General features: G+C 48.4%; 2 protein-coding genes across 6 annotated transcripts in view; one reads left to right on the forward strand and one right to left on the reverse strand.

Moving 5' to 3' along the window:
• arsk (arylsulfatase family, member K) overlaps positions 1 to 15,220 on the reverse strand; it is a 130,351-nt gene extending 115,131 nt beyond the window's left edge. Inside the window, exons 1-2 of one of the 2 annotated variants that reach the window (XM_085988682.1) lie at positions 14,924 to 15,220; positions 8,027 to 8,156 (exon numbers count right to left, since the gene is read on the reverse strand). In XM_085988682.1, the coding sequence (XP_085844808.1) occupies positions 8,027 to 8,156; positions 14,924 to 15,076 (283 nt within the window). In that variant the 5' untranslated portion in view covers positions 15,077 to 15,220. The remainder of the gene's footprint in view (positions 1 to 8,026; positions 8,157 to 14,923) is intronic. The other variant, XM_085988673.1, reaches the window with a different exon arrangement.
• A 5-nt stretch (positions 15,221 to 15,225) lies between these two features.
• The window catches only part of skic3 (SKI3 subunit of superkiller complex), a 136,020-nt gene continuing 135,380 nt past the window's right edge, over positions 15,226 to 15,865 (forward strand). For 2 of the 4 annotated variants that reach the window (XM_085988592.1, XM_085988612.1), the window contains exon 1: positions 15,227 to 15,401. The gene's annotated coding sequence lies outside the window, so the exon portion shown is untranslated. Of the gene's footprint in view, positions 15,402 to 15,465; positions 15,523 to 15,865 lie in introns of those variants that run through there. The other 2 variants (XM_085988621.1, XM_085988603.1) reach the window with 2 other exon arrangements.

Raw genomic sequence — 15,865 nt, forward strand, 5'->3', positions numbered from 1 at the left:
AAGCCAACGACGACTCGAATCTGGATGACCCTACGTCAGCTGGGGTTACATGTAGCGTGACATGAACCCAAGATCCCGGTTGAGGCCGTCCTCATGAGTGCGGAACTTGGCTATCAGTTTCTGCTCGACGATTTTGCGTCGTTTGTCTTGAAGGCCGCCTTGGAGAATGCTTACCCGAAGATCGGAGGCTGAATGTCCTTGACTGCTGAAGTGTTCCCCGACTGGGAGGGAACACTCCTGCCTGGCGATTGTTGCGCGGTGTCCGTTCATCCGTTGTCGTAATGTCTGCATGGTCTCGCCGATGTACCATGCTCCGGGGCATCCTTTCCTGCAACGTATGAGGTAGACAACGTTGGCCGAGTCACATGAGTATGTACCATGTACCTGGTGGATGGTGTCCTCACGTGTGATGATGGTATCTGTGTTGATGATCTGGCATGTCTTGCAGAGGTTGCCGTGGCAGAGTTGTGTGGTGTCGTGGTCGCTGTTCTCCTGAAAGCTGGGTAATTTGCTGCGAACGATGGTCTGTTTGAGGTTAGGCGGCTGTTTGAAGGCGAGTAGTGGAGGCGTGGGGATGGCCTTAGCGAGGTGTTCGTCGTCATCGATGACATGTTGAAGGCTGCGAAGAACATGGCGTAGTTTCTCCGCTCCGGGGAAGTACTGGACGACGAAGGGTACTCTGTTGGTTGTGTCCCGTGTTTGTCTTCTGAGGAGGTCTATGCGATTTTTTTTTGCTGTGGCCCGTCGGAACTGTCGATCGACGAGTCGAGCGTCATATGCTGTTCTTACGAGGGCGTCATTGTTCTTTGATGTAATGTTTTCCTGACTGACCTGTTTGGACACCATTTACACCTTTGATTGCTGTGATTATCTCTCTACCGAAGTGTGATAAATGGCAGTTAGAAAGATTACCTGTAATCATCTGGCATTATTCTCTGACTATATAAGTTGTGTCTATAGGCATCTCTCCACTTCACCTGACGAAGGAGCAGCGCTCCGAAAGCTTGTGATTTCAAATAAAACTGTTGGACTATAACCTGGTGTTGTGTGACTTCTTACATTTGTCCACCCCAGTCCAACACCAGCATCTCCACACCATTCATCTAAATAGTTCTAGAATCCTATAGTTTATGAAATTGTTGGAAATTTCATAACGTTGCTGTTTTGGTTCTTCCAAGACATTTCAGCATATTGTGGTGTCTGCATTTATAGGTGCCACTGTTCAAATCAGGAAGCTCCACAAGAGAGAAAGCATAAAAGAACATATAATCAGCCAGGATACAGCAACTGAGCAAGAATGAGGGAGCAGAACAGAAGCTAGATGCATACAAGCCAGCAAACGGAAAAGGCTGCTACAAAGGAAAGTGAGTAACTTAATGCTGACAGACAGCCAGGACAAAATTGCGACATATATGTAAACATGCAAAAATTATTCCAGCAATGCACACACCTCCAAATGATTGTTTACTTAAGAAAAACAGCCACTGATAAATAAACCTGTGGTATGAAATATACACATGGACAAATATTCTTTTTAAATGAGACATATCCACTATGAGTCAATAGCCTTAAAGTATAATGAGGTTATTCATGTTCACCGAGAAATTATTGCAGCAAAAACTTCCTGTCCATTACATCATCACCTCTTAACAAGAAGTCAAGTGTTCTATGCTATTTCTGGTACTGGCAGGTTTAAAAAGGTTTACTTAGCCTTTTGTTCCAGACACCACTAGAAACATCGACTAGGCAACCTTGAATGCTACATCACCCATTTTTACTCGTTGTTCTGCTGGACATTAAGGGGTTGAAAATCTGCAGCCCTTCCAGCATTTCCCTGCCATAACTTTGGCGGGAGTGCGCCAGAAGGGCTGCAAATGAATCTAGTACCTGGATATGCCGAGTCCTAGCTTTAAGCTGGGATTTCTGGAAAGGTCTGTTGGGGGTTCAGCCTCAAACAAGGGCATTAGCATAAAAGGAGATAGGTTTTGGGGTGGGGACTCCCTACATTGGGGGTTCCCACCTAGAGGAAAACAGTGTAAGCAGAGGCATGCCTGGTGAGACCACCGAAGAAAAAAGGGAATGTGCGACCACGTATAATTTATTTTGGGAGGATGGGAGGGAAAGGGGGAAGTCACAACAATCCCTCCCCCAAAACCAGCAACCTCCACCGTAACTCTGAACGTTGGCCAGGTCAACAGCAGAAATCCAAGGCAGAACATTCTGACAAAAGGTCATCGACTTGAAATGTCAACTTAGTTTCTCTCTCCACAGATGCTGCCTGACCTGCTGAAAAGTTCCAGCATTTTCTGTTTTTATTACACAATACATTAGCCTAGAAATTGGATAAGGCCCAAAAACAGATACGGGGATCGCGATGTGCTATCAACCCAACAGGGCTGCCTGTTGATTAGCATGATTGTAGCGCCCTGCTGAGTGGCTGAACACTCAGCAGGGGCCCCCAAGTTCGTGCGAGGCTAGCTCCAATTAAAGCTAGCCTGCACTACTTAAAGGCAGTCTGCACCACTTAAAGGGGAGGTGCCTTCTCCCAACAATAGGTGATCGAAGCGGCTGGGAAGACAATGGACAACAAAGTTGTAATGATGGCACAACAGGGTAGAGAGCGTGCACCATGTTCTCCGATGCAGCACTGGAAGCCTTGGTCCAGAAGGTCAACTCCAGGAGATCCTCTTTCCACAGGGGGCCAGGAGGCCCTCCAGACAATAGACCAGAGTGCGGTGGGAGCAGATAGCCACTGTGGTAAATGCCAGCAGTTTAGCCCCGAGGACCTGGACTCAGTGCAGGAAGACGTTCAATGACCTCACAGGAGTAGTCAAGGTCAAATGAATTCATCTTCAAATACCATATCCCACCATCTGCACCACTATGCTCAATGCACCACACCTCCATCACTCACCTACCATCAATTTCTACCAAACACGACTCATACCTCACCTGCACACACTTACCACTGCTGCAAACCTCACACCCACATATCGCAGCTGGCAACACACACTGCCAGCTATTCAACCATGACAGGCATATCACCCAAACACATTGCACCACACTCACTGACACACATCCCTTTCTCTTGCAGGAAAAGGTGGCTCACAACCAGCACCAGCAGAACTTATCCGGTAGGGGACAGGCTCGCCTGCATGACCTCACCCCCATGGAGCAGACAGTGCTGGCTATTCTTGGCAGGGACATGGCTGAGCCCGTAGCCAGTTCTGAGGCTGAAAGAATAGAAGATGCCGGTATCCTTTAAGTTATCCACCTGCTCACATCCCACTTCCCCCTCATCCCACAATCTCTTCTGATTTACAAGCTGCACATGGTGTAAGCGTCCACCTCTTGCTTTCCCCTCCCCTCACAACTCTACCCTTGTGCCTTTCTCATTTCAGACACCCAAGAAATCCAGCCTACCCAGCCAGTGGGTCAACAAGAAGAGGGAGAGGAGAGTGAAGAAACACGGTCACTCGATTTTACACTCACAACCACCAGCTCAGATACTGACACTACGCGTACTTTAGAAGATAGGTTAGGCACAGGATCTTCACTTGGTGAGACACTGGGCATGAGTGGGCTGCAGCCAGTGCAGGGGGAGAGGGTAGCACAGGTGCCAGCTCCCCGGAGGGCAAGGTCGCACTCGAGTTCTGCTGCACAGGACTCAGATGAAGACTTCGATGGGGTGACTTACAGAAGAACGCTGATAGGTATGAACAATAAAATACTTGGTGCATTGGCAGGCTAGAAAGAAAGACTTGAAAGAAAAAAAGCTTGCCAGAAAGCCTGAATGCAATGTCAAGGAGCAGACCTTTGGGTACTGAAGCAACGGTTCCACTGCCTGCACCACTATGGAGGAGCCCTACAGTACTCACCGGAGCATGTATCGTCCAGCTCCAGCTTTGCATAGGGCTTTGGGCAGAGCTTGGAGCCCATCCGTTCCAGCGTGGAAATGATGAACAGATCCATTAATGCACTTGTAGACCCAACCATCGTGCCACGTCTGATGGCCAAAGTCTCAGCTTCCATTGCAGCACAAGCAGAAGCCACCCAATATCCGAGTGTTGCAATGGAAGCTCAGACTGAAGTCATGCAAGCTCAGCTTGCTGCCACGCATGCACAGACTGCTGCCATCGTGGCTGGGTTTACCAGTGTTGAAAGGGGCTTACAGGGTGTCACAGCAGTCTGTACTCCAGCAGATTACTAGGATTACTGAGGTGCTGCCCTGGGGGAGTGGCAATAGATCCGCAGAGGCCAACCCTGTTGTCCTCTCTCAGGATGACAGCATTCATACTCCCACCACTGCCACTCTGCCAGTGCCCTTGCTGTTGCCTGTCAGACAGCCAGCACAGACGACCGCCGCCCATGCTGAGGTGGTGCAGTCCGAATCCGGCACTAATAGGCCCCCAAGCTCCTCGAGGTCGTCATGCAAGGCCATCTGCAGTCGCCACCACTGCAAGTTTTTTTTTTTTTTAATTCATTGATGGGATGTGGGCATCGCTGGCTGGCTAGGCCTGCATTTAGTGCCCATCCCTAATTGCCCTTGAGAAGATGGTGGTGAGCCGCCTTCTTGAACCGCTGCAGTCCATATGGTGTAGGTACACCCACAATGCTGTTAGGAAGGGAGTTCCAGGATTTTGGCCCAGCGACAGTGAAGGAACGGCGATACAGGTCCAAGTCAGGATGGTGTGTGGCTTGGAGGGGAACTTGTAGGTGGTGATGTTCCCATGCGTCTGCTGCCCTTGTCCTTCTAAGTGGTAGAGGTCGCGGGTTTGGAAGGTGCTGTTGAAGGAGCTTTGGCGAGTTGCTGCAGTGCATCTTGTAGATGGTACACACTGCAGCCACAGTGCGCCGGTGGTGGAGAGAGTGAATGTTGAAGGTGGTGGATGGAGTGCCAATCAAGCGGGCTGCTTTATCCTGAATGGTGTCGAGCTTCTTGAGTGTTGTTGGAGCTGCACTCATCCAGGCAAGTGGAGAGTATTCCATCACACTCCTGACTTGTGCCTTGTAGATGGTGGAAAGGTTTTGGGGAATCAGGAGGTGAGACACTCGCCGCAGAATTCCCAGCCTCTGGCCTGCTCTTGTAGCCACAGTATTTATATGGCTGGTCCAGTTCAGTTTCTGATCAATGGTAACCCCCAGGATGTTGATAGTGGGGGATTCAGCGATGGTAATGCCATTGAATGTCAAGGGGAGATGGTTAGAGTCTCGCTTGTTGGAGATGGTCATTGCCTGGCACTTGTGTGGTGCGAATGTTACTTGCCACTTGTCAGCCCAAGTCTGAATGTTGTCCAGGTCTTGCTGCATATGGACACGGACTGCGTCAGTATCTGACGAGTCTCGAATGGTGCTGAACAGTGTGCAATCATCAGCGAACATCCCCACTTCTGACCTTATGATGGAGGGAAGGTCATTGATTAAACAGCTGAAGATGGCTGGGCCTAGGGCACTGCCCTGAGGAACTCCTGCAGTGATGTCATGTGATTAGGATGAATGACCTCCAACAACCACAGCCAACTTCCTTTGTGCTAGGTATGATTCCAACCAATGGAGAGTTTTCCCCTCGATTCCCATTGACTTCAGTTTTGCTAGGGCTCCTTGATGCCACACTCGATCAAATGCTGCCTTGATGTCAAGGGCAGTCACTCTCACCTCACCTCGAGTTCAGCTCTTTTGTCCATGTTTGGACCAAGGCTGTAATGAGGTCAGCTGAGTGGCCCTGGCGGAACCCAAACTGGGCGTCAGTTAGCAGGTTATTGCTGACTAAGTGCCGCTTGATAGCACTGTCGACGACACCTTCCATCACTTTGCTGATGATTGAGCCTTCCACCAGACATGCTGCAGCCACTGGGGTAGCACTGCGTAGGAGCACTAAGATAAGCAAAGGCACCCACAAGACAGTCACTAAGGGAATGCACAAGGGTGATTAGTTGATTTTTTGATGTAATATTGGATGGATAGATATATAAAGTTGGATTGGAATGTTTGCTTTATGGTGGCTTTTATTTCAGCATTGTGGTCAAGAGGACGCAGTGATGGTCAGTAAAAGAGGGAAGGTAAGGTGTGGGACTAATGTTGAAAGGGGAATTGGGGTTGCGTTCACTGGTACCGCAGGTGGATGATTCAGGCCAGAAAGGGGTTGGCTGGGTTGCCTCCTTCCTTCCGCTTCCTCCTCTTCCACATCCTCCTGAGCTGGTGGCCATATCCCTGGTGGCAAGGCCCTCATGATGGCCAGGATGTGGAGGATACAGCAGACCATGACGAATTGGGACACACGCCCCGGTGAGTACTGCAAGGCTCCTCCAGAGCAGTCCAGGCAGTGGAACCGTTGCTTCAGCACCCCAATGGTCTGCTCTAAAATGTTTTGTGCGGCAGCATGGCTCTCATTGTACGCATGCTGGCCACATGTAGTCGGGTTGCAGAGTGGAGTCATTAGCCAGGTGGTCAAGGGATAGCCCTGGTCACCCAGTAGCCACCCTCTGGTTTTTCTTGGTGGCTCAAAGACACAAAGGAACAGCGGACTGACAGAATAAAAGCATCATGACTGCTGCTGGGATCCTGGGCATTTACCATCAGCATTTATCATTCAGCGAGTGGAAACCTTTGCAGTTGCAGTACATCTCAGCATTTAGAAGCGCCACCTGCAAAGCCACGTGCATGCAGTCGATGGCGCCCTGCGCCATGGGGAAGTCTGCTATCCTGGCAAAGCCACATGCACACTCTGCCTGCTTCTCTCTGTTCTGAGGGAAGACAATTAAGTCCCTTCTCCTGGCATAAAGAGCGTCCGTCACCGCTCTTATGCAGCAGTGGACAGCGAACTGGGAGATGTTACAGATGTCGCCTGCTCCAGCCTGGAAGGATCCAGATGCAAAGAAATTCAAGGCCACAGCCACTGGCAGCGCTGTCCTTGCCCTGGAGTGAGGTTGCAGACCTGGTTGCAGAGTTCTGTGAGCACCTCTTTTGTAAAGCGCAGACACCTCATACACTGCTCCTGGCTCAGGCTAAGGTAAGAGATTTGCTCTCGGATGACCCTAGGTGGTAAGGCCTCCTGCCAAGAGCTCTTCTCCACCTCCTGCTCCCTCTGCGAGCAGCTTGTCCTCTTTGCTGCCTCTGCTCCATCTCCCTGTCATGCTGCAGGCCTTGGGGGATGACAACCAGAGCACCCTTGACTGGGAGAAAGTGGTCTGACCAGGACCTTTGAAATCAGAAGCAAGGCCTTCTCCACTTGCAGCAGCACCACTCCCTGTCACCTCACCAACTTTAAACAACTCTAGAAAGCTGCAAACACTTCCACAAAGCCAGTAGAAATCAAAAAGCAAGTTACCTGAAAGTTGGCGATGATCCCTTTAAATAGTGCTGGTGGGGAGTCCTTCCTGCTGCTGAACGCACGTTCAGCTGTGCGAGGTTAAGAGAAGGCGTTAGCTCCAGCTACAACGTAAATGGCAGCGCTGGCGTCAAATCAGCATTGCACAGATTGATGTCACGATCTGCCTACTTACCATATTTCCATTGCACGCTCCTAATGTCCACCCTACTGCACTCACCAATATGGCATCCAGCGCATCCTGCACCAGAAGTGTGCACGTGCTGCTCGAATGTCATTTTGGACCCAATTCGGCACCCGTAGCGCCCCAAAAACGGGCGATATACTACTGACGTTTTAGCCCATTGTTTCTTCTCAGCGTTCCACTTTTCTCCAATTGTTTAGGTTCCTCACACCGCACCTTGATGGAGAGGTTGGCAGCTAACTTACTGGAAAGCCTCAACCAATATTAATCTGTTGCTATGTAGTGCAGGAGAGAGGAACATTAATACCCAAGTGAGCTTCCTTCCCTTCCTGTGGGACGGTGCCTGACTTCTGCTCTGTAAACCCCTCCTCCAGTGACATGACAGAGGTCTGTAAATTGCTGAGTGAGAAGTCAAGCGCACAGATCAATGTTTTCAGTCTGGAGAACATCACTTTGGAGCATAATGTGCAATGCTATGTTGGGTTCAGAATGGCAAGGAAATTTTTTAACCATACCTGCTCGAGAAGGGCAGCAGATTGGAGAGTTGCTGTAAGCATTGAGAAAAACAGCACCATTGTCTTTCATGAAGTTTATGTTGGGAAGTTTAATTGTCTGGTTCTGTGGGCCAAATGTCAATCTTCCATCCTAGGAGGAGATTTGGAAAAAAATGTTAATTATTAATAATGTATCAGTCCAGTAGAATTTTAATCAAATTTCCAGTCCTCTTACAAGAAAATGTTGAATATTTTTAAGATTCAAAAACAAAATTATATTCCTATGAGAATGAAATACGCCAATCATGTTAAACTTTTAAACCTTTAGGGGGAAAAATTGGGTTGCTTTGCGCCTCTCGTTAGTGCCCCCGGGGGCGCCAACAGGGCGCAAAGCCCATCGTGCCTGGGCGCGGCTAACGCCTCCTGCGAAATTCAGCGGGGGGGGTTAGCGGCGGCAGTAGCCGGTAGCGCCCCATGGTGCTGTGCCGTGGGCGATGACATCTTCGCCGTGCACAGCCCCCCGGCTGCAAACTTGGGTTGCGCCCCCTGACCTATTGCTGGATGATATGTCCGACAGCGCTACTTAAAGGGCAGGTGTCAGGCGACCAATTTTTTTTTTGGCCGACTGCCAGCACCTGCACCCTTCTTTTTTCTTCGGGGTGCCAGCCGCGATCGCTCAGCCCAGCACTCCTCGAGTGACGGGCTGTTTTCCCGGCACCCCGGTGGTCCAGCAGGGCCCCGGTGCGCGCAGCACTAGGCCCCTCCCCTATCAGGGGAGGGAGGTCTGCAATTTTGCAGCACTACATTCCGACTGCGTGACGCTGTTGCACGTAGTGCCACGAAATTCACTGGTAGTGCCCCAAGCAGGAGGGGGAGTGCTTCCAACAGCGCCCCGCCTCCTGCTTGGGGTGCTACCACTGAATTTACGGCACAGGGGTGTTAACTTTTTCGGAGCGCTAAATTAGCACCCTGGCGCCGTTAGCAAAGGGGGGCGCCACCGAATTTCTCCCCCTAAGTGTTATTTTTCACTCATGATTATCAAATAAATGACCAGGTAATTTGTTTTTGGTAGTGATGGTAGACTGAAGAATGTTGGTCAGGATACCAGGCAAACTGCCTAGTCTTCTTCAAATAATACAATGGATCTTTTACATCCACCCGAGATTATCGATGGGGCTTCTTTTAATTTAATGCATATAATTTACTAGTTTGAACGTGTGTCCTACTCTCACAATCAAGTATAAATTAGAATTGCGGATATACCATTTCTATTCCATTAAATATTTACTATTATGAGAACTCTCAGATGCCTCTTCTAACCTAAAATCCCAAGTCTCTCTATACAACTCAGACTTTCAACACTATAGATCAGCCTCGTGGTTCTTCCTTTCACTGCCTTCCAAGCTTGAATGTCTCGTTCATTTCTTTGCAACAAGTAGGCACAGTACTCAAGGTGCAGTCTGATCAGAGCACTGTACAGTTTGATCACTATTTCCTGACTTGTATTCTACTGTTCTGACATCGCATTAATGTTAATACAAAAGCAAAATACTGCGGATGTTGGATATCTGACAAACAGAAAATGCTGGAAATACTCCGCAGGTCAGGCAGCATCTGTGGAGAGAGAAACAGAGTTAACGTTTCAGGTCGATGATCTTTCGTCAAAACTGGAAAAATTTAGAGATGCAAGAGGTTTTACAAACACAAGAGAAACAAAAAGCAATGACGATGAACAAGGTAAAAGAGACAAACGGAAATCCCGTTGGAGAGAAGAGCAGAACTTCCCACCTTGAAGAAGTTCTGCTGTTCTCACAGACAGGATTTCCATTTGTCTCTTTTACCCTGTTCATCTTCATTGCTTTCGGTTTCCCTTCTCGTGTTTGAAAGCTTCTTGCATCTCTAACTTTTTTCAGTTCTTACAAAAGGTCATCGACCTGAAACGTTAACTCTGTTTCTCTCTCTCTCCACAGATGCTGCCTGACCGGCAGAGTATTTCCAGCATTTTCTGTTATTATTGCATTAACTTTGTTGATTGTTGCTCTATGAGTTGGTCAAGTCCACAGAGACTCCTGGATCCATTTTGGCTTCATCTGTAGCTATTTCAACATCATTCATGGAGTATGTGTTATGCTAATTTTTCCTTATGTGCAGTACTTTACATTTGTCTGCCTTTGCTCTGTCCACTCATATTTTGTCAAATTAATTCTGTAATTTCTAAATTGCCTCCTTCAATTCCACTGCACAATCTAGTTTGGTATCATCTGCAAATTTGACCATTTTGCATTGTGTTTCTGAATCTAAGTCAATGATGTTAGTTAGAAACAGCAGTGGTCCCAAGTCAGAGTACTGGGGTATCCCACTCAGTAGTCCCTGTTCCCACCTCTGACGAGAACAAACTTGGATTTTTGCAGCACATTTCATGACCTCGCATCATCCCACAGCACAGCCAATGAAGAACTTTTGAAGTATAGTCACTGTTGTAATGGAGGTAAGTGCGGCAGTCAATTTGCAAATAGCAAGGTTCCACAAACAGCAATTAGATAAATGACCAGATAGTCTGTTTTTGGTGGTGTTGGTTGAAGGATAAATGTTAGTCAGAACACCAAGATGACTTCCTGCTCTTCTTCGAAACAGGCCATGGGGTCTTTTATGTCCACCTAAAAGGGCAGATGGGGCCTCGGTTTAACATCTCATCCAAAAGACAGCATCGGCAACAGCACAGTACTCCCTCAGTACTGTACTGAAATGTCACCCTTGTCACCCTGGATTGAGTGCTCAAGTCTTTGAAATGAGGCTTGAACCCAAAACCTTCCAACTTAGAGGGGACAATGCTACCACTGAGTTTACACCATGGAGTTTGACTACTGGCATTTCATGTGGAATTTTACCAAAAGCCTTTCGGAAAATCTAGGTACGCTGCACTGTAGGGCTTACCACAGTCCATTTGTCAAGGAAGTTGTTAGGCAGGATTTTCCCTCTACGAATCCAATTTAACTAGTTTATTACAGAAATAAGCCTGAAGTTTTCTCCTAATAATCGGTTCAGGAATTGAATAAAGACTAATTGGGGGTAATTTGACTTTGGTCAATAGTGCAAAACGGGTGATATAAATTCAGCAACGTGTTATACATTTCTTCTGATTTTCAAAATCAGGAGAGATGTAGAACGGGTGGCCAAATTGATATTACCTGTTTTACCCTATTGCCCAAAGTCAAAATCATGCCTTAATTGGGTCTGCAGTTGCCGGTGTCTGTTCTGTCACCATTTTTGAATATGTGCACCACATTAGCCCTGAATTTGCAGTCGGGGAGGCATACCTCCGGAGTACGCCTCCGACCCATCTACGAACTTACCTCCTGGCTCCTAAGCTACGGAGCCTTCGGGTCCTGGGCGTCCAGGCATAAGCCTGCGTAAAGGCCCACGGATCCCAAGGATTCAGGTGGTTCGGAAGCGTTCCTGGGATCACATGAGCCAGGTCCTCCAACGAGAAAGGATTCCATTGCTGTCATTTCCGAAAATTTCCTACTGACATGCAATGGAATCCCCAAATAATTAGGCAAATTAGACAACTCTAATAAATATAAATGTACTGATTTTCAAATTTAATTAAAAGTCCCTTCATTACACCAAATACAATAAAAATTTAATTTTTTGAAAAATAATTTTAAACATTTTAATCCAGGCCAATATTTGCATGAACTAATTTTGCATCATTTTTAATTTTTTAATTTTTAATTTAACATTTATATTAACCCTTACACTGGTGAAAGCAGGCCCGATGACTACTTTTACCAGCCGTAAAAATTTCGTGGGCAATTGCTGGACATTAGTTGGACAAATAACTCAACTCTGCCAGCAAATGAGATTTTCCAGTCAGTTCGTATGATCTGTCCAGGTGAACCTGGACAGATCGCAAGTTCTGGGTTTTCACGCATGCAACCCGGAACTTGCAGAGCCATTCTGAAGGATTACGACAGCATACGCTGAGCGTATGCTGAAGACGCCATAAATTCTGCCCTATTAGCTACCGGTACCCCTCCCAGTGTCTATTGACTCCCACATAATGACTGTCAGTACCTCACAAATCTTCTCCCCAGTCTCTGGGATAAATAACCTGTAGCCACCAGGATGTTTCTTTTAAGTTCTAATAACATTTTTAAAAAATTTATTAGGACAAGTCACTGATGGGTTCAATGGAAAAGCACTCCTGTCGTTACAACATATAAAAACAGAAAATGCTGGAAATACTCAGCAGGTCAGGCAGCATCTGTAGAGAGAGAAACAGAGTTAACGTTTCAGGTTGATGACCCTTCATCAGAACTGGAAAAAGTAGGAGATGTAACAGGTTTTTAAGCAAGTGCAGGGGCAGGGAGAGGGGAGGAAAGAACAAAAGGGAAGGTCTGAGAGAGGATGGAAGGCAGGAGAGATTAAGAGACAAAAGGGATGATGGTGCAAGGCAAAAGGAGATGGCAATGGGACAAGAAACAAAAGATGACTCTAGATGAAGTGTAAATGGCAATGGCAGGATCATCAACAGCTGCCATGAGAGAGAGAGAGAGAGAGAGTGAGAGCGAGAGAGGAAAAAAATGATAGGGTCAGAGGTTATGGTCTGAAATTGTTGAACTCGATGTTGAGTCCAGAAGGCTGTAAAGTGCCTAATCGAAAGATGAGGTGCTGTTCCTAGAGCTTATGTGGAGCTTCATTGGAACAGTGTAAGAGGCCGAGGACAGAGAGATCAGAGTGGGAGTGGAGCGGAGAATTAAAGTGACAGACGACCGGAAGCTTGGGGACACCCTTATGGACTGAACGGAGGTGTTCCGTAAAGCGGTCACCCAATCTGCGTTTGGTCTCCCCAATGTAGAGGAGACTGCATCGTGAGCAGCGAATACAGTATACTAAATTGTAAGAAGTACAAGTAAATTGCTGTTTCACCTGGAAGGAGTGTTTGGGGCCCTGGACAATGGGAAGGAAGGAGGTAAATGGGCAGGTGTTGCATCTCCTGCGCTTGCACGGGAAGGTGCCGGGCAAAAGGGTGTTGGGGGCGATTGAGTAGACCAGGGTGTCGCGGAGGGAGCGGTCCATTTGGAATGCTGAAAGGGGAGGCATGGGGAAGGTGTGTTTGGTGGTGTGATCACGCTGGAGGTGGCGGAAAATGATCCGTTGAATGTGGAGGCTGGTGGGGTGAAAGGCGAGGACAGGAGGGAACCCTATCGTGATTCCGGGAGAGAGGGGAAGGGGCGGGAGCAGAAGTGCGGGAAATGGAACGGACACGGTCAAGGGCCGTGTCAACCATGGTAGAGGGGAATCCTTGGCTGAAGGAAAAGGAAGACATGTTGGAAGCACTAGTATGGAAGGTGGCATTGTCAGAACAGATGTGGCGGAAACGGAGAAACTGAGAGAATGGAAGAGAGTCTTTACAGGAAATGGGATGGGAGGAAGTATAGTCCAGGCAGCTGTGGGAGTCAGTGACTTTCCCTGTGGCAGACAGCAGGGAGCCTCCTCTGTAATTAGCACAATCGGACTAGTCACCTTTCTTGAAGATGGTCACGATTACGGCGTCTCCGAGCTCCCCTGGCATGCTCTCCTCCTTCCAAATAAGAGAAATGAGTTCATGTATTGGCGCCTATAGTGCTTATCCGCCATGTTTTAGCGCCTCGGTGGGGATTCCATCTGCTCCCGAGGCCTTGTTGTTCTTCAGTTGTCGGATGGCCTTTTCAACCTCTTGCCGGGCTGGAGTTGTGCTGAGGTCGTGGCAGGTGGCATGCTGCGGGATGGAGTTGAGGACACTCGCGACTCGGACCATGTACAGCAGGCACCTCAAAGCACTGGTGAGGTACCACCAACGCTGCCTCCGCAAGATCCTGCAAATCCATTGGTAGGATAGGTGCACCAACGTCAGTGTTCTCGCTCAGGCCACCCATCCCCAGCATCGAAGCTTTGACTACGCTCGATCAGCCCCAATGGACGGGTCACATCGTCCACATGCCAGATACAAGACTCCCAAAACAAGCGCTCTACTCGGAACTTCGACACGGCAAGAGAGCCCCAGGTGGGCAGAGGAAACGCTTCAAGGACAGCCTCAAAGCCTCCTTGAAAAAGTGCAACATCCCCACCGACACCTGGGAATCCCTGGCCCAAGGCCGCACAAAGTGGAGGAGAAGCATCCAGGAAGGCGCCGAACACCTCGAGTCTCTTCGCTGGAAGCAAGCGGAAGCCAAGCGCAAAAAGAAGCGCACGTCAACCCAAGCACCCCGCCCACCCGCCCCTTCAACCACCATCTGCCCCACCTGTGACAGAGACTGTAGGTCCCGCATTGGACTCATCAGCCACCCGAGAACTCATTTTTATTGTGGAAGCAAGTCATCCTCAGTTCCAAGGGACTGCCTAAGAAGAAGGGAGTCAGTGGGCTTATAGTGAATACTTTGTCAATAGCCTATCCACAGAGATGCAGACAGAGAAGTCAAGGAAGGGAAGGGACGAGTCAGAGATGGACCATGTGAAGGTGAGGGAAGGGTGGAAACTGGAAGCAAAAAGTGAATGAAATTTTCTAGTTCAGGGCGAGAGCAGAAAACAGCACCGATAGAGTCATCAATGTACCAGAAAAAAGGGGTGAGGGACCAGAGTAGAACTGGAACAAAGAATGTTCCACATATCCCACGAAAGGACAGGCATAGCTAAGACCCATGCGGGTTCCCATAGCAACACCTTTACATAACCCGCTTATCCTGCATCACCGAACCAGTGTGTAAGTCGGTGTTTCGACACTCCTGAGCTCTGTATGCAGGAAGCACAGGGAAAAAAATTGATAAACCACAAGTTTGTGCATTTCTTTTGCTCCACAGTGCGAGCTGGTCACAAACGATAACTCGCACTCTTCCCAATGCTGAACAACACTGATTCCAGCCAAACTTCTCTTACCAAAGAGTCACAAGTGAGCAGCACTATGTTGGGTGCCGGCACTGGCTGCTCCCGTGTGCGGCGCCGGCTCTCCGCGCTGTGAAGTGTGACCGCAATCCAGAGCCGAATGACGGCGGTTACAATTAAACGGTGTGAACCGAACGAACGTTCCATGGCGACGGCGAGCGGGTGAGAGCGAACCGCCACCACAGGCTTCAAACTACAAATCCCATCAGTCCCCGTGGGATCCCTCACCAGAGTCACATGACCCCCCCCTTATAATTAAAAAACATTAAAATAAAAGGAAAAAAAGAGAGGTGAGGGGGGAGTCCGACCAACGGATTGATGCTGTAATCTATTATTATATTAGAAGTCCGGGCTTAGGTGGCGTTGAAATTGACCCCTCGCCCCATGATTACGTCAGGTGACTCGAGGATTGCCGGGAGCGGGCTGTGGTTGGAGTTGCTGCAAAGAGGAAGCGGTTTCAGAGACTGATCTGGTAAATCTTTTGCAGCTTGCGTTTAGGACTACCTTTGGGGAAAATAGCTGTTAAAACGATCAGTCAAGTTAGCTGTTAGAAAAGTCCGGGCGTCAGTGAGAGCAGTACTTTGTGCTTGAGGGTCAGTGATTGGAGCAGCAGCCCTTTACTAATTCAGCTTTTGGAGAGACTGAAGAAGCTGGGATTGTTCTCCTTAGAGCAGAGCAGAGTAGGTGAAGGGGAGATTTAATGGAGGTACTCAATATTACGAAGGGTTTGATAGAATAGATAGGGATACACTGTTTTCTCTGGCAGGAGGGTCAAATAACACAAATTTGAGGTAATTGGCAAAAGAAGGTGGGTTTGGATGGGGAGGATAAGGAATTTTATTACGCAGCGCGTTGTTAAAGATCTGGAATGCACTGCCTGAAAGCGTGGTGGAAGCAGATTCAGTAGTAACTTTCCAAAGGGAATTGGGTATGTAC

This window comes from Somniosus microcephalus, chromosome 1, assembly GCF_052327205.1.
Source record: "Somniosus microcephalus isolate GS21.2 chromosome 1, FLI_Smic_1.0, whole genome shotgun sequence".
Lineage (NCBI taxonomy): Eukaryota > Metazoa > Chordata > Chondrichthyes > Squaliformes > Somniosidae > Somniosus > Somniosus microcephalus.